The 25087-nt window shown below is 41.6% G+C and overlaps 1 protein-coding gene across 1 annotated transcript in view; it reads right to left on the reverse strand.

The window, feature by feature from the left end:
• Positions 1-25087, reverse strand: part of LOC139054231 (eukaryotic translation initiation factor 2-alpha kinase 1-like) — a 92426-nt gene that overhangs the window by 41049 nt on the left and 26290 nt on the right. The window contains exons 10-13 of the mRNA XM_070530936.1: positions 20162-20558; positions 17643-17742; positions 13776-13882; positions 830-1024 (exon numbers count right to left, since the gene is read on the reverse strand). Of these exons, the coding sequence (XP_070387037.1) occupies positions 830-1024; positions 13776-13882; positions 17643-17742; positions 20162-20558 (799 nt within the window). The remainder of the gene's footprint in view (positions 1-829; positions 1025-13775; positions 13883-17642; positions 17743-20161; positions 20559-25087) is intronic.

Consider the following 25087-nt stretch of genomic DNA (forward strand, 5'->3'; position numbering starts at 1 on the left):
GCCAGAGAAACGCGTCTACTGTCTCCACACAAGGCTGTAATGCCTCCTAAACAGAGAGAACGGCGACAGAAGCTAAAATCGGAAAAAAATCTAACCGACGCCGGGTCAGCCAGAAGGCAGCGGCGGCTGCCGCCTCTCCGTTCTACGTAACCTCCGACACTTCTTGCCCGCTGCGAATCTCGGAGGCTTTGCAAATCTTGTACAGCTGCTAATGTTGTGCGGAGATGGCACGGCAAGCGTCAAAACACAGCGAATCAAGTACATCGCAGCTGCGCTTGCAATCAAGAACCAACGAATCAGGGCCTTCGCCACCTTCACATGTTCGGCGTCTTTGTCTCGGCAGTTTTCATCGGTTGTGTACCTCTGTTTTCAGCTTAGGAGGTATCGGCCGTCGCTATTCATTGTGATGGTGTTAAGCCTCGGCTAACGTTCGTTTCGGTGGACATCGGTGGTGTGGCACAGTCGGACCCAGAGCTTCGACTTGAAGATGGTTGTGCCCGCGGCACACGCCATCACTTTCTGACATGCCAAATTTCTAACATTCCCTACTGCTTCCAAATCGCAGTGTACTGTTGCTCTCCTTCACTTTCATTAGTTCGAACTGAAGCGGCTTCCCCTTGCGGTTCGAATTAACGAGCTTTTACTGTAATTAGTAATGAGAGAGTTTTATGCGCAGCAAATTAGAAATTTATTTCTAATTTGTGTGAGGCTTGTGTGAAGCTTGTGTGAAGCTTGTGTGAAGCTTGTGTGAGGCATATATGCAAGAATCAATAACCTCATGCAGTGTGACACTGAACAAAGGGCACATAACATATGAAGCAAGGCACACCTTGTTGTCATAAGAGGCTTGTTCACGCTGCTCCGGTGCAGCATACAGGCTGGTGCCTACACCTTGTGTATGACCCGTGTGAGGTGCCCATGGAAACTGACGAGATAACGGCTCCTGCTGGTTACTGCGAGTGGCAAGGCCAAAGTCTCCGAGCTTCACCGACGTACCTTCCAAATTAAACAGGATGTTTTGGGGCTGCAAAGAAAAAAAAGTCATCCACCAACTTTTTCTGCCAGCAGGTGAAAGACAATTAAAAACAATTGCTAAAAACATTCTCATTCAGGATATCATTGAATCCATGTTACATTACAATGACAAAGTCCTCACAATTCCAACCCTTCACCATTATTCACTGCCAATATCAGAAAAATGTACTATATACCTTACCTTAACAGCAACAATAAAATTTGCACAACTGGCAGTCCGACAGACAGCATTGGCCTTGTTTTATTTTTTCACATGCTACTGCAGGAATTAACTTAAAATGGCCCTAAACTCATTTGGGAGCTTTGAGTTTCCGGCCTGTACTTGGTGCCTAATCACACTGCGCGTCATCATTACTACAGCACCATTATCTCTACTTCCAACAATAAATTCCGATTCTGATTCTGTGCTAGTGGTTCCGGTGATCACTCTATATGAAGGAGAACAAATGGCCGCAGCAGCAACATGAAAAGCAAAAAGCACTGCTGTGATGGACGGCTCTGACACACATGGGTCTACATATTGGTATGTGGAATCGCATAGAGGAAGATAAATGCTGAAAAAGGCAAACATGCGACAGTATGCTTGCCTGTCAACTGCATGTGGTACAAGCATGCATAGAGCCTACCTGCACCCCTAGTACACAATTTCATTGCAATATAGCAACTATATGGACATTCCAGGCGTATTTTTGCCATCGCTGTTATGTTCTATATAAACTGCAAGTGCAATAAAAAAGAGCAGCCTGAGTACAGTGTACTGGAATAGGGCAATGGAACGACTGTACTCCTTCGACGACTATTGCAGCGGCACTGTGATCGACAACTACGGGAAGCGCATATGGAAGCCTGCGCGGCATGTGCGCTCTAAATGCTACTTCCACAACTTCTTTCATTCAGTCACACTCGGCACGCGCCCTTTAAGTCAAACTAACTTTTCTAGCATCTGAAATTTAATTTTATGCAAAGCATATTACGAGAGCTCAACCCAGCTCCTCAGGCGCGGCGGTGTCGCCATGAAACCACGTGACACCGTGACGTCACGACAGAGGAGAAGTGGCTTTGGCTCAACTCTTGCAAGACGGGCTGGGTGGGAATCGAACCAGGGTCTCCGGAGTGTGGGACGGAGACGCTACCACTGAGCCACGAGTACGATGCTTCAAAGCGGTACAAAAGCGCCTCTAGTGAATGCGGTGTTGCCTTAGAAACGAGCTGTTTCTAAGGCGTGCGTCTCTTGCTCAGGCGCACATTTCGTTGCCGCGCCGAACGCTGCTTTGCTCGACGCTCACCGCGTCCAATGCGGGGCGCGTAGTCGCTGCCCTGTAGCCCATTGTCTTACACCCCTTGGCGGGTCAACGGGAACGCTGTCGCGTTCCACTCTTGAAGGCGAAGCAGTAATGCATGAGTTGTTTCTTCGTCTAGCCGAACCAAATATAGCCAAGCAACAGCAGTTCACCAGGCTAAACAGTGCTTCAACAACTAAAATAAAGGCTAGTATGCTTCGCATCCTAGGCTTAACCTTACCTAAGCCACAGCCATTTTTCTCAATTTTAGCCAAAACCGTGATAAATCGATGCTTTCTTGCACCGATCAGAAAGGGTGGTGCATGCTGTGTGCACTGCAGCAGTTAATGCTTACTGGTATGTTGTTAAAATTTTGCACAATGGAAACGCGACGAAAAAAAAAAAAGAACACTGCAACAGATAATCATTACCTTCGAACTTTTATTGCATACTTCTATGGTATGAGGATGCCAAGAATTTAAGTACTATTACAAAGCAAAACAAACAAACAAAATGTTCAAGATCAAGACAATACAGAAGTTAACATACAGAAATATACACACAAATATACAATGATATTAGAGGCATCTTAAAATGTTTGCCATGGTATGACAAAATTGGGAACGTAATACAGAAATGCACAATAGAAGTATACATAAGTACCAGTCAAATTAATGGTTTAACATGTGTTCAATTCAGCCTGTTTAGCTTCAAGTGCTTAGTTGACTTCTGCTTGGAGGTTTGGCTTTTTTCAGCCCCTTTACTAAAAAGCGCTTAAGAAAGCCAACAACATGGGGTGTCAAGCATTATGCACGTGCTTTAAAACTAACACTTAAGAGCCTAGCAGAATGAATCATCTCCAAGATATCCATTACACTCTCACTGTGCACCTTATTAGTAGAAAAACAACTTGTGAAACTATCACCTAAGCATGTAATAAATGTAAAAAATTCAACTGAAGGTTACAACAAACCACCCTGATCTTTCAACTGTACAAATGTAGAAGCAGCCAACAAGCAGCCCTTGCTCAGTTGAGAGCAAGAGGCGGGCAATGTAATCAAGACATTTGGTCGGCAGCATGCACCTTCTTGCCACATAGCCTGAAACGTAGTATATTAATCTTGACTTGCTTCTCTTCACATGATGCACGTGTTGATGAGTTTCTGCTAGCAAAGATGTAGTCAGAACGTCCGCATTTTCCTTTGTGTACAACTTCCGTCTCCAAAATCTTTCCCTTAGTGGTATCCTTTTCTCTGTCGGTTGCCTCAGGAAGACAGTTCCCCCCCCCCCCATCACATCATCCTCTACATTGCTGCTCGTGACGCTTTGTGCCAAGTTGTAAAAAGAAAGACAATGAACAGTCAGTAAAAAGTGCTGCGGAGTTGGACGACTGTTGCAGCCCGACAAAAGTCTCACTATACCAAAAAAGTTCTCAACTTTATCCTGGCTAAGCTTTGAAGTTAGTAAATATTTGAATCCGACCTTTTTATTGAAGTAGTCAAGAAGCTCGAGCGTACTTGTCAGTGTTACCCTTAGTCCTTCTGCTGTTGAGTCACTTAGAAAATTTGTCAGTCTGGCGCTCCCATGTGTTCACAAATTCAAGCATATTTTGGATCTTTCGTACACTGGTGGAATTGGTTGTCAGAGCTTCTGCTGGATACCTAGACATCATTGCAGCAATCAGCAAGTTAATTCTTGAAAAGAATTATGCAGTAGCTTTTACGCTGCCACAGCTTCTCTCTAGTTGTGTGCAATAGAGAAAGAATGCTTGCAGAGGTCTATGTCCAAAGAGCTGAAAAGCATAACCCACTCGCATTTTTTCAGAGTTGTTCGGTGCAATATGAACATTTGATACCCCAGGCATTGCCCTCAATGTGAGTGCCCTGTTGTCAAGCACAAGGCTTCCTTCACAAACCGTATGGACACCTGTCCATGAAAGTCGTGTCGAGAAGCCAGTTGCAAATATTGTCGACAGGACAAGGGAAATCAGAAAATAAAATGCAGAAACCGGCTACTGTCAACTGGGTGTTGCTTCTTGCAGATAACTTTTTTCATTGATGCCTTTACATTAAACACTCTCCACATCTTTCTATTCCAAGAGGGTGCATCACATATAATATAGTCGATAAGAAGCCCACCTTATTCCGAGAGTATTGTGGCCTCAAGCAGAATTTTCGCAAGCAATTCACCCTTGACATTCTCATGGCTACCAAAGACACCAAGCACCTACGTCCAACAGCTAACAAGTACGAACATTACAACAAGGCCATGATGGCATGGCAGGGTCTTTTGGTCCTCGGGTGTGTATGCGCCGAAGTCGACAAAACCTTCAAATTTTTCCTCCTGTGGTCACTGAAGGATGTTTGGAGAGCTTCATTTCATCAATGATAATGTCTCCATGCCTGTGAAGTTCATCTAGTGGCACCATTCTCTATTTTAGAGTGATCAGCATTTGCTTGTTAAACCCATAACTACTCCTGTATTCAGCTGCGTTTCTTTATTGTCGTTCCCCTTGGAAGGGTTAGAATTGCCTGCTTTTGCATATATTTCTAAAGTTTTGGGCTACACATTTTAAGCAGCATGCACTCCACAATCCACACCTAGTTGTAGATCATCCAACATGCACTTTTCCTCCTTGAAGCCTCAAAACACTGCCGAACAGCAAGCTGCTGCTTTGATGAGAAATGCTTAATCCTTTCGGCAAGCACTTCTATAGTCGCAGCACTATCGGCTTTCCTCTATTGGCTTTCATCAGGTCTTCGCTGAGCTTCGTTGTCTTTGATGCAAGACGCTTGCTTTTGCACATGCATGCTTGCAATTTATGCAATGTTCTCTTTGGTGTATATTTTGGCGACTTCCGACTCTGGAGACGTGACCAGCAAGTCAGAAGCGCTTTTCTCAAATATTTGCATGCAACGCAATGCTCCATCCTTTGTCATTCTACCAAGGCAATTTTTGCTGAAAGCGGCTTTCCACTTGTTTTTTATTTGGTGATGCAAGTGGTCTGTAAGACTGCTGGTCAAAAGGATCCCGTTGTTCGCAGCAGCAGCATTACAGAGATTTAACTCTTTGGCTTGTTGAAAGCACTTGCTGTGTCCTGCATTGTTGTCAGCAATGATTCTGCCACCAGCTCACCATGCAAAAATGTCTTCGCACAAAAACCACCAGAGCTATCTTCTGTACAAAACATGGCCTGTTTGATTCTCACTTCCCCTGCGACGATGTCAAAGGTGCATGAAGTAAAACAAACTCCTTCCGCATCATGCATATCATGCAGAACCCACTGCTTATCAGCAGGAGTTACATTCTTGAGCATGGTGACCGTCACGGCAGAATTTACATCCCCATTTTTGTGCTCATACACACAAATCACCTCGCAAACATCAGTAGACTCGTCTACAGTCTGACGCTCTCCAGCGCTCAAAAGCAGTACAATTTAAGCTGCCTGTTGATTTGTTCAGCCTTGCGTTTTCTCTGGTTCCTTCTTGGCAACACGTGCAAGCACGCCGGGGCAAATGTTATGGTTGTTGGCACGGCATCTGACGAAAGCAAAGGCTTTCCTCGCGGTAGACGAAACTTCTTTGCTGTTGATTACATGCACATAGCCCCTCACAATTAAGTGCGGCTCTAAGTGTAGTTCAAAAACTGCACAATCCTCCTTAAGTGGTTTATCCACTCTGTGCAAGTTTCGCTGCCATAGGCTACGTCATTCAGGGTCCGTAGGTGCCTTAAGAAGCGAGGGCTTCCTTGTAGCGTCCACTCGAGTGTATCCAGTGCTACATCCAGGGGTACAGCAAAGGCTCAAGCGTGGCTTACCCAGTGCTGAAGCAAGGCGTCACCGTTTATACACAAATTGTGTCACAAAACACAAAGTAAAGGTTTGGCTACGCCAAATGTGGCGCTACAGTCGCCACCTACCGTGACAGCTCCGTCAAGGCACAGCCCCTGACGGTCACTTCACTGCCCTATTCAAGTACAGTCGAATCTCGTTAATTTGAACACGCTTAATTCAAACATTCGGTTTATTCGAACTGACACCACGGTCCCATCAAACTTACATGTATTCCAATGGGTAAAAATTCCCGGTAACTCGAACGCGCAAGCATTTGCGACAGTTAATTCGAACATACTGCACTTTGACAATGCTCTCAGCAGCATTCCCAATCGCACGACGGCACCTACGTCCAACATTCCTGACCTCACCATAGAAGAGCTTAGGAGAGACTCTTCAATGTCATGCATGAAAAAAAAAAAAAAAAAGACGTGGCGGAAATTTGTGCACAGGTGCTTGCAGGCATGCATCACCGATTAGTTCTGTTAGTGACGGGTTAGCAACTTCTGTCAGTGTTGCGGCACCGCCATGTATCCCACAGAGTCAATGTATAAGAATGGCTGAAATTTCAGACGCAAAAAAACTTTCACTGTACGATTTTCCGAACTTTCTGCCATTACCGCAGGTTTGAAACAGCATTAACCAAAGCCACCATCACCACCATTTTGATTATCGCACCATCTCGAGCCGGCGATCTTGCACGCAAATCGGCTGGTAGCCGTAGCCACACCACAGCAATGCTATGCCTAGCTACTTGAACGTTTGCTACCAAGCTTTTTGCTGTTCGGCGCGTGTTTCTCATTGAAACAATTCACTGCTGTTAGCAATGGCACCGACTACGCCTTTGTAATCCTCTCCAATGCTTCGAAGCGTGGAAAGCATGGCACAATGCATAATGTCGCTTCCCGAAAGTCAACTTCGCCCCAATACAAAAGCTGTACACAGTGAAGCACACCAGAAGTTCGAAGGGGGCAATTGTCACGGGACATGGTGTGTTTCCTTTAATTATACACGCATGCACGCGCCGTCTCCTATCACAGTACGAGCATCGATCCACCTAATAACTGACTGTAATTTGTAAATACGTGTGAATAAATCTTCTGCAAAATCCCACTTATGCTAGCTCACTGCACATGCGCCACTACACATAAGTCCTCCATTCAATTAGCTTCCTTTAATTCGAATTTCTTTTAATTTGAACAAATTTTCGGGCACCTTCGAGTTCGAATTATCAAGATTCGACTGTACACTGTAGCCTGAGCGTCATATGATGCAGGTGCAAAGGTAAGGGTGCGAGAGTGAGCCGAGAAGCATAGTGGTTCGGTGTGCGCCATCTTCCTGCCTGCCCTATATTGGAGGTCACGTGATCAAGCATGCACTAAAGGAGGAGAGTGCGCATCTTCTCCTCTAGTGCGGCCATGGCTGCACATATTCAACTTGTGCGCCGTACCTTGGAGGTGATCTGCAGTAGGTGCAAAGGTAAGGATGAGCCGAGATCGCTCATGGGCTTCACATGCGGTCTTCCCACGCACCTAGCGTTGGATGTCACATTATCAAAGCTTCAGAGACGTGGTGAAGTGAGCAGCAAAATGAAGTGTTCGTTGCTCACTGCCGGCGCTCTTCATCATGCCAGCAAGGTGACAGCAAGCGCTCGCAGTCATCAAATGAGATCTGTTCATGTTTATCTGTACACACATGACAGAATGCTTGTTAGCTTAATTAATAAGCAAATCTTTAGTGCAATTTATACAGCTGGCAAAACTATTAACCTTACTTCATGTAATTGTCTAATACTTCGCGATCGCTACCAATGCTTTGCCTCCAGGTTAAACTGCCACATTATTTTGTGTGTGATCCAAATATTAGAAGCAACTTAGAGCGGACCATGCAACTAAGCTTCTAAATTAAATTATGGAGGAGAAATAAGTTCTGCCCTGGGGTAATTGTTCATCCAGGAAATATAAAACTACAAAACACCCTTTACACAGTTCAACAGTATTTTACTTTCATGCCTCCATACCTTAGGATAATGAAAACAATAATTCTAATTACACAAAAATCTGGAAATGTTTGCCACAATATCACTTTAGGGAACATTATCTTTGTCGCATTTGCTCTAGCTTAACGTTCGAGAAATATTAGCCAACTAGCTCAACCAACATACTACTATAAAATATGTCACTGACATCAACCAATAATGTTTAGCTAATTTAATTCCACAGTATAACTAACATTCCAAAGCTCTTGAAGCCTACACCACATGACATACATGAAGCTTTATCACCATTAGGTGCCATAATGGAAACTAGGTCTCCACACCACACCAAGGTGACCATTTGATTATTTTTTCAAACTATACAAAAGGTTGATTGGTTGATTAAGAGTGAATTTATTTCAGAGATACCTTGAGACACAAAAAAATAGCTGCCTGAAAGTTTAAAATAATGCATTGTTAAAAGTAGCAATCATCTACCTCTACATTTTATGCCTAAAACCAACTAACACGGAAACTTCATGTGACAAAGCAATTAGCCCCGACAAGTTTGAGTGGCGTCCACTTGTGTGTTGCACCAACTTAACCCTTTTACGGTCAAAGACGTAAATATACGGTGTCGCGAACAAGTTCGAAAATGGTCAATTCCGTATATTTACGGCGCCGCCGTTTGTACGTTTAAAAAGCGCACCAATTTCCTAACTTTTCCTTTTCTGTCATGTGCTGCCGCTATGTGGGGATACACGGAATTTTTTTCGTGCGCCTCCCTTTCTTGGTTTTCGTTGCATGGTTTGTTTTAGCGCTAGTTTGCTCCCACGCATCTATATACTACCACTCGTGCATTGACGTGCGCGCGGGCGGGTGGCCGTTTGGATTTCGTTTCGCGGGTGGTTTCGGTTTCTTGTGCTTGCAAAACTGATGGCTATCTCGTTCCTAATCGCTCAAAGGGTGACTGCTTGTTTTTCGCTCGTGGTGCTCACAGGGGTGTGCATAGGAAGGATGCCACTGTGCATGCGTTTCTATTTCTTTTCTTTCTTTTAAGACTCGCGAAAACTAATTGCCCTTGCTGGTTGGCGATAAGATGAAGATTAGCGGAAGTTTGTCACACGTGTTGCTTTTTTTGATGGGCACACAACCAAACAGTTTTCTTGAGTGCACGCACCTACGCAGTTTGATTACACTATGGACGTACGTATTAGTGTAAGAGCAGGAACATTTGAGGCTTGCGAAATATTCTCATGTGCGTATTTTCAAAGCCTCAAACTATGTGCATAAAAATGCATTGAATTTTTAATTCTGATAAGTTTATATCCTTTTTTATTGTTGTTATTCATGAATGAAGAGTGCATATATACCAATGCAAAATATTTTTTTCTCACTTTATGATCACTCTAGAAAAATTATGGTAATTTTTTAAAACATAAGTCCCTAAGAAGAATCGGAATCTGCAATAAAAAAAAAATCGACTCTGGGAAGTCGCATATGGCAAAAAAATCGACCCTCACTCAAAGGGTTAAGGATTCTGCTGCTGCTGTGATGCGCATGTGCACTGCGTGTAGCTTGCTTGGCACGGTAGGTCGATCTGCCCTCCTCAAGTTCTAAATATCTTGACAGTGTGCAATCCTGTATTAAAGTGTGCGGAATATTCTAGAACACTACTCGCCACGAGATGTGAGAAGTTGCCGCCTGACGGGCCTTCGGAATTATGCTCAGTGTCAATCACCCCTCGAGTCGTCTGCTACCTCCAGTGCACACATGTGCGTGTATGGCATAGATTTTGTGAGAAGATATTCTGTTCCATGATTGTGACACATATAGGTGCAGACTACGGGGGCTCCAGGGCCTGATCCAGTGCCCTCCCCATGATTGCAATGCTGAAGTCTAACCCCCCCCCCCCCCCCCCCCCTATATAAAGTGTCATTAACAGAGTTCTGCCACCTACACATCACCTGAGGTGTCTCTTGAGTTTCCTTTATTCTTTCACTTAAAATTTTATTGTGGCTAAAAAGTTACTGCATCATTGTTGGCACAGACATGCACGGGTTTTAATTCATACTTAAGCTTTATTTCTGCAGATCCTGACAATATGAGGACCAACGCATTAGAAGCACCAGAGGTGCCTACCTCATCCTTATTTTTGCACTTCAACATATATTAAATTTCCACTGTAAAAACCATGCACAGACACAATATACTTAAAGATATACACAGGACGAAGTTTACAATATCTTTTTAAAGAGATGGAGGTTAGCCAACTAAATTATTTCTAAGCTATGGATAGCCTATGCCTAGAGAATGAATATGATGCTGTATGTTCACCTCGCTTCAAATTGCTTTGCATACTTTTTTGACCCTGTAAAATATCTGCAGACTTCAGTTCGGTAGAGTCTTTTATCAACGGCATGTGAAATGCATATGAATGATATGTATCGGAGTGTTGCTCCTTTTTCCAGTGAGCAATGCTAAGGACTCATGAAAGAAAAAAAAATCACTCTTCTAATAATTTAATTCATTAGTAATGGAAACATCTCCACTTGCATGCAGAGGTCATTAATATATATTAGTCACTCAGTAACCGAAATGAGGCCGAGCCACATTCACCCAAAATCATAATCAATAGCAGTCATGTGCAGCTGCGCTTATGCTCGGACTCACAGTGAAAAAAGGGAGAAGCTGCAGTAGCACCGAAAAGGTGAAGCAGTATTAGTGATAGCGAAGTTTAGGGGAATTACACCAAGGAAGACTACCACCCGAGAGGCGCCAGGTTCTTGGTGGTGCGAGAGGACTCGGGCTGTGAAATTGAACTGTCCCCTACTAGGAGGTCTACTAAGGCCATCACTTCTGTGAACAACACTTTGAGGTCACTCGAAGTTTTGTCAAATGCAACTGTTATTTAAGGTTTATATATATATAATCATATCATAAGAAGCCAACAAACACTGACACCAAAGACAACATAGGGGAAATTACTTGTGCTTAATGAATAAAATAAAGAAACGATAAATTAATGGAAATTAAAGTGGATGAAAAAACAACTTGCCGCAGGTTGTGGGTTCGGTTCCCACCTGCGGCAAGTTGTTTTTTCATCCACTTTAATTTCCATTAATTTATCGTTTCTTCATTTCATTTATTAAGCACAAGTAGGTTGCCCTATGTTGTCTTTAGTGTCAGTGTTTGTTGGCTTCTTATGATATGACTAATAAAAGAAGGGCCCCTCGGTTAACCCCCTTTCTTCTTGTTTATATATATATATATATATATATATATATATATATATATATATATATATATATATATATATATATATATATATCCCTTCGAAGAGGTCATCCCACCAACTGAAACTGTTGGGTAAGTAAACCAAAGATAACCGCAAAGTTGTGCTTCCCATCTTTCTAAATACGTTTGGCCCATTAATCCAGTTACTACTACTGCTACTGCTACTACTACTACTACACACATGTGCGCACGCATGCACACGCGCGCACATACACACACACATTGCTCCTCTTTCCAGTGAGCAATGCTAAGGACTCCTGAAAGAAAAAAAAAACTCTTCTAATAATTTACATTTATTAGGAATGGAAACATCTCTACTTGCATGCAGAGGTCATAAATATATATTAGTCACTCAGTAACCGAAATGAGGCCACATGCATGCAAACACAGACACACACACATGTGGAGTTAGGAAAACGACCTCTGTTAGTTGGCCGGATAAAAATAGTACGCAAAACAATGTTATTCATGAGTGGCAGTGCTGACCTTGTGTACAGTGTTCATAAACATTACATGAAAAATAAAGTTATGGCTTGTGCAGGGCATAAACATTGGATTGCATTACATGTTGCATAACATGAAAATAAACACAACTAGATGCAATGCAACTTGTAAAGGATTTATTACCTGCTTCAGTAAAGCTTCACTTCACATAGATTCTAACATGTGCCTTGGATCTGCATAGCTTTTAATTTTTTTTTCTGTGTGTCATACGTAAAACAAATGGACACACAGCTACTCTAGCTGGAGCTTAGCAGACATCAAAGGCGAGTTCCCCAGCTGAAGTAATTGCAGCGCCGTTCGCAGCGCTGGCATTGGCCACGGACAAGGCCAATCAAGAAATTAACGCCAGCTTACATCAAACTGTCACGACATGTTCTGCCACAATTATTTTGACTAAGCTTTTAATTACAGCAATTTGAGACGAAACAGAAACAAAAAGAACGAAAAACGTTCACCTATAAGTACGCTACTCATTTGAGGACCTTGTACCCAGAGTGTTAACCAGAGGCATTTTTTTTTTTTCGCTCCAATTTTCGTTCCAGCTAAGTGAAAATGGTTCAGTTTTGATTCCACTCTACAATGAAAAAATAATGACTCAAACTGGTTTATGTTCCTTTGGACAAACTAAGAATACAATTACAGGAAAACAGCATAAATTTATTTTGGAAAAGCTTATGGTGCTTCTGAGCTGCAAGGAAAGAAAAAAAAGTGAGGGGGGGTATCGATACAGTTCTTTGGATGTCTTATTAAGTAAGTTAAAGATTACCTAATTAGACTTTATTAATAAATTTTTCAGGGTAAAAAATACTTATGACTAGCATAAGCAACACCCAACAACATAAAATGATCACCGTTCACATACAGCCCTCTGTTATTTTTTTATTCTTGGTGATATTTAGTAAGGAGAGCCAATATAAAGGTCTCCCACCACTGGAGAACTATTTCACGGTCACTAATTTCAAATGCTCATGAATGTATTACTAACATGCCTGCCTCCCAATACAACATGTTGAAAGCCACAATAACGGTGCTGCCACTTGTAAAATTAATTAAATTATGGGGTTTTACACGCCAAAACCACAATCTAATTATGAGGCATGCCGTAGTGGAGGGCTCCGGAAATTTGGACCACCTGGGGTTCTTCAACGTGCACCTAAATCTAAGTAGACAGGTGTTTTCACATCTCGCCCTCATCGAGATGCGGCCGCCATTGCCGGGATTCAATCCCGCGACCTCGTGCTTAGCAGCCCAGCAAATTGTAGAATGACATCAAGCTTGTATGCATTTACAAATGATGTAGCATGGCAGAGCCACAACTGCAAGCAATGCATGGATAAACTGCTCCAGAGCAGGTGGCCAACCATAACTAATATCAGTTTTAAGTTTGTTTCCACAGTAAACAAAATTATAATGTTCTGATTCAGTTCTGGTTTGTGGTTCAGTTCCATTTCAATACCCTGTTTGTACCTTGTCTTTGCTCTCTATCCCCCTGTTAGCCCTAGGATTGTTTCAACCCATCACAACAGCATTATAGATATTTAAACATACTAAAGATAACAAGATAACATATAAGAACATGACGAAAAGTGTGTGCGGGAATGCCTTAGTTAATGTACTATTTTCTGGACAGCTTATGGTAAAGCTTACTACAGCAGTTTTGTGCACCGTAAAAGCTCTGCTACCGGAGGGAGCAAACACTGTTGAGCTTACACAAGATTGTACAAAGATTGTGCAAACAATATACAAAGAATATAGCAAAAAGTAGGAGCAGCAACAACAAGCAGAATACCAGTGGCCATGTGCACAAGAGTGATACTCATAAGTAGAGGCACTGACCCATAATTCCACCTACCTTAATATCTCTATGGATGAATCCTTTGGAATGCATATATTCCACCCCTTTCAATATTTGCTTGAAGATGCGCATTGCTGGTGGAATGATGCTGATGCTACTCTTAGCTGCAAGTTAAAAATCACAGGAAGGGTCAAATTTCTGCTTAACCCTCCAAACACCAACAAGGGAAGTTTGTTACATAGAGAATGAGTGACAGCAGGTGTATCTTAGAACAATTTTTTGTGAAAAGCTAATGCATTTTGGAACAGCTCAGTTATAGGTCTAGCGAATGACAAGCTAGAGTTAAGAGGAAGCCTCCCATCCAAACACACAGGAAAGGAAAAATAGTTTTCTTTGGCAACCACTGCACCAAATTTGATGAGGTTTCATTTAAAAGGAAAAACTTTAAGGCCTAGTGAATGTTGGTAATGAATTTTCGATTTAGGCCATCAATTTTTAAATAATGATGGTTGAATATCGCAAATTTTCAGAAAATGAAACTATCAAGTTTACAACTCTCTAACTCAGCAATGAAAAACAATATCTCACTTCTGTAAATTGCATCTAATAATACATCTAAAGCAGACAAAATTGATGTATTACACGATTCTCAAGTATGCCATTAATATGTGAATACGACTTTTGCAAAACCCTTCAAAAAAATGCAAGAAATTAATGTAAGATATAAATTGACATACCAAATCTGCCCACTTTGGATGCTCTAATGGATGCACTTTATGAAACTGTGCTATCTGTTCTTGGTGCAGAGCTACGAATTTTTAAACTTCTTGCAATTATGTTCTTCAATCTTGCCAATTTTTGAAAATTCCTTTAAGAAATTCAGGCCTTAACGCTTTTAGGGTCAATGACGTAAATATATGGCGTGGCGAACAAATCCAAAATGGTCGATGCTGTATATTTACGGCACCATCTGTACGTTTAAAAAGCACGCCAATTTTCCTTTTTTTTTCTGTCTGGGCATGTGCTGCTACTACATGGGAATACAGGGAATTTTTTTTCTCGCGTCTCCCTCTCTCAGTTTTCGTTGCATGGTTATTTTTAGAGCTAGTATGTTTGCTCCGACGCGTCTATATACTACCGCTCACGCACTGGCGCACATGCGGGTGGGCGGCAGTTAGTTTGTGTTTTGTTCTGCGGGCGGTTTCGGCTTCTTGCACTAGCAAAACTGATGGCTATCTCGTTACTAATCGTTCAAAGGGCGATGGCTTGTTTTTCGCTTGTTTAGTGCTCACAGGGGTGCACATACGAGGGATGCCACCATGCATGCGTTTCCTTTTTTTTTTTTTGGAGACTCCCGAAAACTAATCGCCTCTGGTTGGCAATAAGATGAAGATTAGCGGAAGTTTGTCACACAGTTTTCATGAGTGTGCTCACCTACATAGTTCAATTACGCTATCGACGTAAACATTAGTGCGAGAGCAGGAACATTTGAGACTTGCAAAATATTCTCGTGTGCACATTTTCTAAGCCTTGAACTATGCGTATAACAATGCCGCAAATTTTTAATTCTTATAAGTTTATTTTCTTTTTTTTTATTGTTATTCATGAATAACCAGTACACATATACCAACACAAAATATTTTTCTTTTTTTTCAAACAGGTCCCTCTGGAGAATTTAAAGGGACCCTGAAACGCTTTTGACGATTTTTTACAAATGTACTGAGTCGTTAGAGTAGGTCCTTCTGATCATCAATTGACACATCTAAGTGCTCTGCGTAAAGCGTGTAATTTATTATAATGTTTTGAAAATGCACGTCGCTGCCGATTGCAGCGCACTGCTCGGCGGAATTTTAAGCCGCCCCTACCCATACGACCGAAATCACCCATATGACGTCAGTGGGGCGAGCTATCCGATTGGCTGACCAGGGCGCGTGATCGATAATTTTTCCAACTTTATGGTAAACAAGTGATTTTCGTAATAGTTGGAATGTTAGTTAATTTGTTTTTATAAAAAGAAAGTAGCATAAAGAGAATGCACAAGAACAATTTTCCAGTACACTTAAGCACTTCCGGCACACAGCAAGTGTCGTCTGCTTGTGTTACAACGTACTCCATTTTGACGAGAGCTCCGCGGTCAGACTTGGTCTCAGTCTTTTCGCGAGCACTATGATTCGAATATGTTGCCTTGTGGACTGCAAACGTAGCGACTGGCAATATGTCAAGCTGCGACATCGTGTCCCTCTGCAAGGCAGCGTACGAGCGAAATGGCTACTGCGCATCGGACTGCCGCTATACGATCGGCGCCAGGATTTGCGCGTTTGTGGCCGTCACTTTACACCGGAAGATTACTAACGCAATAGCGTTTCACGAGTCCCGTATTAGGGCAAACATACGCGCAAGGGGACAGGGTCTGGCCGCTTGACTGTGCCGTAACGGGATGAGCCGAGATGAGCAGAAGGGCAAATGTGAATGGTCTGCACGGTGCAGCCACCTGGTGGCATAGAGCTCAACCATACACAGTAGCAGCAAAGAAGCGTATTCTTTTTTGCTGCTGGTGCGTATTTTTCGCAGGGGTGTGATCATCAACACGTTGTTTTTATAAATGTTTAAAATGTTTTACACTTGGTTAGAGCAATATTAGCGCTTTGTTTGGCTGGTTAAGCGCTGCGCCAACAAGTGTCTGGACCGTGCAAACCGATCAGGCCGCTCACGTACGTCTACGCCAACGTTCCTTCATCAGCTTGAGTTTATGCCTCCAGTCATTTGCCGAAATGACCAGCTTGCCTGTGGTTAACGGAATACCAGACACGTTCGGCGCTACGACAGAATGCTCGCAACGCACGCTGCTTCGATAGCTCTCGCTTGGGGTCGACAGCCAAGCGGCTAGCGGAGAAGTTTCGCGCAGGCGGGGGCAGGCTCCAAAACAACCGGAAGTGGACGATGTGACGTCGCATCATGACGCAGGACCAGTGAAGGCGGAGCTTAGCCCCGCTCGCTCGGCGAACGAGTTGAGGAGGAAAAGCGTGGCTGGGGAGGAGGGTAACTTCTAACTGCTTGTAGCTCCATTAATACGTAACGCTTCACTTAAATTGTGGTGCGAATGTTCTACTTAAGCTGTACCCTACGCGTCTACAAAATTTGTCCGAACCGTTTCAGGGGTTCTTTAAATCTGCAATGAAAAAAATCAACCCTGGGCGGTCGCATACGGCAAAAAAAATTTACCCTGAAAGGGTTAAATTGAACTTCCGCATCCAACAGTCACTAGAATTTGGCTTTTGCTCTCAAATGCAACAAACTTCATTAAAATCAGCCCAGTGGTTACTTTTGAAAAGCATTTCTGCGTTTGGTATGTATGGTAGCATCGAATTTCGGCTCGAGCTATAGCTTCCTCTTCTGTCAACTGCTTGTTTAAAACTTGCATTGATAGGTAAGTCTGACAGTTAAGTTCTTAAACAGCTTTAGAATATGAGTAATTTTAATAAGAACTGATGGGCCAGTTTTCCACACAAGACAGTGGTTCACAGGAAGATGGAGGCATGAAGTGATCAACAGGAGCCAATGTTTCGACAAGGGGATTGTCAAAGTCTGCTTGCGGAAATGTTGGCTCCGACATCTCTTGTTCGATAAGCTCACATAAACTGCATAGTATTTTATGCTACACCCTCTAGTTCTCCTTTCAAGTTGGTTATTTATGCAAGTACTTCCCTCTGTAATGCCTAAGGACTTGACAGCACAGCCACACAAATTAAGATTGAAGAGGCCGACAGGAAAGAAAGGCAGGCCATGCCCAAGTAATGTGCTCTACTGGTACTTCTTTGCTGTAGAGCTCTCTCTGTTAAGCTTAGGCAAATCCACTGTTAAAGATAAACTGAAAAAATAGTAATAAGTGATCACTAGGGCTTAGTATTCATTAGGGCTTCTTACCTGACTCTTCATCAGCTAGCTGCTGATTACGTGCGGCCAACCAGTCAGCGAGGTTTTTGGAGCATAGCTCCATTTGAATGTACAGCATGCCTCCAACATCCTTTAATAAGAAGATACCCATACATGCCACATGAAAAGAGAGAAAGAGAGAGAGAGAACAAAAAAGACTATTTGCATAGATGAAAACGACAGGGACTGTAATCAGCAGCATTTGTCTTGAAGAAAGCCATGCACTGCAAAGATAAATGTGTATACACAAAAAAATCCTTATTTTTTATAATCCCTGTACTTTTTGCATGAGAAGTAATTTACTTTGGACTTACCCTTAGCCTCCACTAAAGCAAACATCTCTTGGCCTGCTTTTAACATCTTTCAGCTATCTTGCTCTTTCCACACTGGTACTTGTGCCCAATCATAGTAAATATACATAAATATATAACATCCAGACCTGCCAGCCTTAAAATTTTGAAAAAGCTACAGTCAGAGGCAAAAATACAAAAATTTGGTGAAAATACTAAAGAGTGTTTTACTGTTCAAAATGCTGAAGAAAAAAAAAATACATACACCACAGGCTACTCTGTAGAGATGCTGCAAGCAGGTACTCTGCTCTACAGTTTCAAAAGACTGAAATGTTTATGACAGAGGTTGTGACTATTCCAAATTTCGAATACAACTTGAACAACCTCTGTTATTTTATCCTAATTTAATTCAAAATTCACTATACGGGATAATAACTCTTAATTGGAGTCACGAGGGAGTAATACCGATGCATGCGAGAACTGTACTGAAATGATTCAGCCACAGGAGAGCCACGGTTGTGCAGAGGCAGGCACCAGTTCCTGAGCTAACGCATTAGGCAGATAACTTCTGCTCAGTAGTTTCCAGTTGTTCAATAAGGATGCCTCACTTTTAGACAGCCTATATATGAATTTGTTGTCTCCATTTAAGTGCAGCAATTTATTATGTATTTGTGCAGTGCTGTAGTATCACACTTCTTTTTTTCATGATGGTGACATGCCGTATCTGTTTCATTATCGGCACTGTCATAGCGTACCAGGTAACTAAATGAAGTTTTAATGTTCCTTAGATGACTAAGAGTCCAGTTGCTAATGGAATTACATGCATGTGTCAAATAATGTAAATAAACCCTTTTTTAAACATAAAATGCACTTCACACAAAATTCATATTTCACTTTTTCATAAATGAAAAACCATTTCATATTTGGCTTGATTTGGAAATATCACTATTTAAACATCTCCAGTTTATGAAGCTTATAAAATGTTCCCATAGCAGCTGCCAAAATTTTTTTGTCAGTTCAACAAGAGCGCAGCACTCCCACAAGCAAGTATGAATATATGAGCAAGCCCACAAAAGTTAGGTCTAGAAAAATCGGCTGGTGACGTGCTTTTGTACTTTTTCGAAATCAGTTTTGCACTAAACAATGCAAATGAAAAATAATAAAATTATTGCTGTCAATACGACATTTGTAAACAATCTCTAAAAATCGAGCATTTTACATTAAACTTGTAAAAGTTGACGGGTAAGTACATCTATTCTATCAATCAATTTTTGAAATATAGCTGCCAGTGTCTTTCAAGTATTTTCCATAAGTTTGTCAACAGCCAATAAGACAGCCATTGGTAGCATCAGGTGCCATGGCAAATGATTTTCCATCTAGCATTAAAATGACAAAATCTAAGCAACCAAGTTCACTTAAATATTACTTAACACATACAGCAACACATGAAAAACTTCAATTCCTTATCACCTCCTGCGCTCCCAAACTTGACACCAAACACAGCCATGATCTTGTTTGTCATCTTTTAATCTATTTTGAGTCATCCTTAAGATTAAAACCTACATAAGCTGCCAGATCATTTTTGCTTTCATTTTCAAATGACACAAAACTTTTCGAACATTCAAAACAATTAGCACTACCAGCTACTATTGCCACTATATGTGATGTTACGGTGAGCTGCCGAGCATCTTGAGGTTGTGCTACTACCCACCTTTTAAGTTTTTATCTGGCCAACTGGTGAAACATTCATAAATGGATGAAGGGCACAGAAAAACAAACAGAAAGAAGGTCAGACAAAGCAAGCTAGATCTTGGGTGCCCTTCTTTCTGTATTTGTCCATTCATCCATCCTTCACTTCTGCAATGTTTCAGTAAAAATACTATTTCAGCAGTGTAGTCTATCAATAAGTACTGTCTGGCTTAATCTTTCCTTCCATTATGCCTTTGAACTTGATCTCCCTCCTACAATGCATAGAAATGATGGGAATCAGTTCTTTCACCATTCCTCACACTCTGTAGGAGTATCTGGCTGTGCAATCAACTTGGTTGCATTAATTTAACCTAAAATATCATGCGTGTAAAAAACAATTAGAACATTTTTGCTAAATATTTCTACAAGTCACCGTTTTACATCTTTAGCCTGCACAGGTTTATGCATAATCATTAGGCTGCTTACTGTAAAAAAATAGCACAACAATAAAAAGAGACATTACCAACTTACAGAAGAATTAAGAAGTCTGAAAATATGCTCTCGGGGAGTGGCCACAACTGGGGAGGTCGCAACATCACTTGACGTCTTTCTTCCATTTATGTTTTGTCCATCAGCATCTTTCCTGAGCTCGCTATCACTCTTTGAGCTCTGGCGTGAACACTTCCATCCCTCTGCAGAAGCCCTACCACAAACGAAGTCCAGCGTCGCTTTGCTTGGCTCTTCCAGTGAAACGCAGTGCTCAGTTTCCCAGTGATCCAACTTTTCAACATCGTTTGTCTGAACAACAGTGCTATAAGAAAGCTGCTTCAAATGTGCTGCTGGCACTGTGTCGAGAGATGTGGACGACTCAACAACATATGGCAGTGAGCTTGTGTTGTCGCCAGCACCAGAAGAGATAAGAACTGTACTGTGAAGAAAAATAATGACATCAAGGTGAATTACACGACAGGCTTATTGCAGCAACCTTTTCACAAAGAATGTCATGGTCACAAGGAGGTACGTGTTGTGGCCTCCTTGACAAATCACACTGCGCGCACTGCGGCGAGTTGTCGAGGATGCCATTAATCAACAAGTAAGTGTATATAGCCTAATGTGTTCCACGAATGTATTTCCACCTGAATTGTAACTTTCAGCCCCTTGAGGACTACTCTTTGGCACACAGCATTGATGGGGTGCAGCAGTGAAAGCAGACATGTTATTTTTAGCAAGAGAATAGGACAAAGACAAAAGTAATACTTATCTTTGTCCCTTTCTGTTTGCCAAGATAATACACAATCAAAAATGTGGCACCAACTCACCTAAACTGCCACTAAATGTGCAGGATATGTGCAGGTGATTCTGCTGCCTGATAAATATCTTCCTACATATAAATACAATATAATAGTGTGCCACCTTCTTGGGGTACATGTTATAACCATGAAGGCAATGCCACTTCATTTGAACGCACAAAGGCAATGTTTTGCTGCCCTCACAAGGATGTAGCTGCTGATGAAGGATTACGTCTATGGCCAGTTGTTCCAGCGTAGCTTGGTTTAGCTGAAAAGCAACAGCAATATCGAAACAGTATAACATCCTTCAGTTACTTGAGTGAGGGAGGATTCAAAACTAATAACTTTTTTTAACAGAGGCAGAAGTAGAGATATGTTGCACTAAGTGCACATATTAAACTAGCGTCAGCATCAGTTGGCCAAGCATCATGTCTGCTTGTTACGTTGCTTCCTTTTGACTTTCTGTCGTCATCTATCTGTTCTGTGATGGCCGAGACATGAAAAGATGTGTATAAGCATCACATTGTTTCCTCTTGGAGAAAGCAGTCAAAGAAACTGTCAAAATGCTTTGATAGGCTTTGAAAGAAAAAGCTTTGAGCCAGGTAAGGGTCTATGAATGGTTCTTGCAGTTCAAATATTGTAATATAGTTAATGAACCCTCAGGCACCATTGTATAATTAGCACATAATATGTATATCTCAAATTTTATTTCCCCCATTCTTTCTCTTGTAACCCACTCCCCTCTCTAATACAGAAATGCCAAGAGTAAAACAAAACAAAATAAATAAATAAATAAAATAAATAACTAAATAAATGTCTCGCTTGGAGACCAAGCATAACCTCGGCATCCTTTGACAACTAGAACTGAAGAAAACATTCAAGAATTCACAATGCAATAATGTTCAGTTTTCATCGAACAGTAGATGAGTTGAAAGTTTGGACATGCATTCCTCAGAGTTCAAGCGAAAAGCACCGGGACAAATGTGTTGCATGTCTGAGAGAGTACCTTGAAGGTTTAGATTAATCCTTTAAGCACGAAGGATAACTGCCTTCTCTGCAACAATCTTTGTAAAAACTGCCAGTGATGAAGCTGTCCCGTCTGCTTTTTTTTTTGCCCTTAAATAAACACCAGGAATGCGAAAGACACGTCAGATGTGAACAGCTTTTTCTTCTGCTGTCAGGATGACAATGGCACGTAAAATTTTCTAAATAAGGCGGACTTCTGTTAGTCCGGCAACAAGAGTTTTAATATGGTGTCTGCCTGCACACTGCTGCTGCACTCGTTTCAGCGGTGCATTTTTTCTGCCGAAAGATTTATCAACCTCTGATGAGGACTTTGCTGCTGATGAAGCTGAGATTTTCGAATAAAGAAGACCTGGACAGCTTTATACCCCTGACACATGGGCGAACTAAAGTCCTTTGAAGTAAACCCTCTTACTTTGCACTCTAACAAAAAGCAGTTTTGCCGGTGATACACGATATGGCATGGCCTTCTTTATACGTTTTCACTGCTGCAAAACTGAAACTGCCAAAATGCTAAAAAAATGTATCTAGTAAACGCATAGCAAAAGAAGAAGGGATTAAGCACAGAAGACTTGTCGCAGTGTTAGAATTCAATTCACACATTCGTTATTATCAGTGTTATTTAGCAGTGCATCCAAATTATCTTCCCATAAGGTGATGAGCGGCTATGTTGCATTCTCTGGCCACTGGAGACGCGGCTCCATGTAGACGCCCATTGCCGGGGCCAGATTTGATGGGTCCATGTTATATGCCATAGAGTGAGCATGCTGCGCCAATGAAGCTGTATGGCTGGGCAACCATGCGGACAAAGCTGCCCAAAGTGAATACAGTGACCCGACAGTGGTGACATCAATGATGGCCAGTTGCATGCGTTTGAAATTATGTCTGCAATAAGAGTTCACTGCGAGACAAATTGGGGGTCTGCTAACTCTAAAAAGAATTTTAGAAGCAATAAAATGATAGGCAAGACTCAGCAGGGACCCTTACCAGGGTTATCGGTGTTAAATGAAATGCGAAAAGCAGAGCACATGGCTGAAGCATAACTGAAGTTACAAGGTGCACCGTCCAGTCAACATCATTGACAAGCACACACATCTGGTTTGACCTCACTGCGCGACGATGCCCTATACTGCGATATTTTCGTTTCTGTTCTAGTTCTCTTTTATTTGAAAATGAGAAAAGATGGCTGCGCAGTAATGATGACGGGGCAAACTGTATTACACTGTTTGCATATTATTTTATTTATTTATTTATTCAAAAGAACCTTATGGGGCCCTATGGCAGGGCATAAAGCAAGGGGGCAGTTCAAACGCTAAAGACATAAAAATTACAAATTTCCAACAGGAATAGTGCTATAAAAAGATTGCCATATTATACTATATTCAAGGCACAGGGAATACAAAGCAATATCTGAAGGCACACGAACATTGGTTACCATTAACAGAGCAAAAGGAACACTGTTTATGAAAATAATATACAACCTTGCAAAAATGTGCAGTAAAAAACACTAGACTGGGCATTTGTGAACGGTATTAAATGGGTAAAGCATGAGTAACTGACAGCAGAACGTGTCGGGTTTAGATATGGAGGTGATGTTATCAGGGAGGCCATTCCAGAGACAAATGGCACGAAGTAGTGCAAATGAATTAAATGCATTTGTTTTACTGTATATGCACATAAAACTGAACTGATTATGTAATCTGCATGAAAAAAAGTGCGGTATTTGTAGTTGTAACCGGGTTCGTTTATTAGTGTAAATATACTAGTGGAATAAGCACAGAAGAGCAATGTTGTGGTGGCTATCTAATGGCGGCAGTAGAAGGCCTAGCTTAATTTTTGTAAGGCTTGACTTTATACGATAGTTACGCTATATTATTTGGCGCCTACACCACATACCGTTCGGCCGCACTGTGCGATAACACACGCCCTATACTGCGATATTTTAGCTTCTGTTATCTTTGATTTTTCTTTTCTTGCTTTCAACTAAAATAGAATCAGAACAGAAACAAAAGAATATTGCAGTATAGGGGAAGCATTACCACCCAGTGCTGCCAAACCAGATGTGTACATGTCGATGGTGATGACTGGATGACATGCACTATCGGCAAGTACAATGTTAGAGGTTGTGAATAACAAAATGAATATAAATACAGTACATAATTACATGAGTGTTACTGCAAAACTTGTAGGCTACAACAACAGAATTAAATATGTCATCACAGATTAATGGTATGGAATGCTTCAGCCCTGCACTTTGCTGTGCACATTTCATTTGACACCGATAGTACACCCTTGCCATGTGTTGCCTTTCAGGCAAATGTTCCTTAGTTCAAAAAATTTTGAAGTGCCCCTGTGTCAAGGGTATTACAGGGCTGGCTGTCAGCGACAAGGTATTCTTTAGTATCCGGCAATGGGCCAGGATTGCACATAATATCTTCAAAAATGATGATAGTGCCACAGGTAAATATCACATCCATCGCACAAAGTCCACGAAATTACCCCATCGCGGTGACGCTATCGGTGCTGCCCAACAAGCTTCCACGGGAGCATTGCAGGGCCTATTTAAGTAAACATCCTTTTATGAACATGTTCAATTTTAGAACCTGCAAATATAAGGCTATTTTATAATTTTAGCTAAGTTAAAGGAAACATCTGTTGCTCTATCATTTAGTCCCTATTTCAGCACTTACATATGTAAGTACACCTTCACTGCCTGAAATTATGGTTATTAAGAGTATTTTAGCATAGTGCTATCATACTACCATTAATGATATTGACTACCATAGACAACGCATTAGAGTTTGCCAAGATGGCTTCAATCAGTTAGCTACGTTGTCTAACATGTTGGCAGCACCCACACTGCATGCCCACTTCAGGGTTGGGACTACCCAGTCATTTTGGAGCAATTTTCAGAACAAGTAAAATTGCGTTTTGGACCATTTTGGAGCAGATAAAATTGCATATTTATTTATTTATTTATTTATTTGTAATACTGCCAGTCTCAGTTGAGACCAAAGCAGGTGGGCACAATTTTACAGAAAGAAACAAACAGGTCATGTTACATGGTACATAAAAGAAAAAAAAGGAAAGACACTTCCTTAACTACTGCAGAAATCACCATTAGTACAATACTTTTGGTTGGTAT

Source organism: Dermacentor albipictus, chromosome 1 (genome assembly GCF_038994185.2).
Source record: "Dermacentor albipictus isolate Rhodes 1998 colony chromosome 1, USDA_Dalb.pri_finalv2, whole genome shotgun sequence".
Lineage (NCBI taxonomy): Eukaryota > Metazoa > Arthropoda > Arachnida > Ixodida > Ixodidae > Dermacentor > Dermacentor albipictus.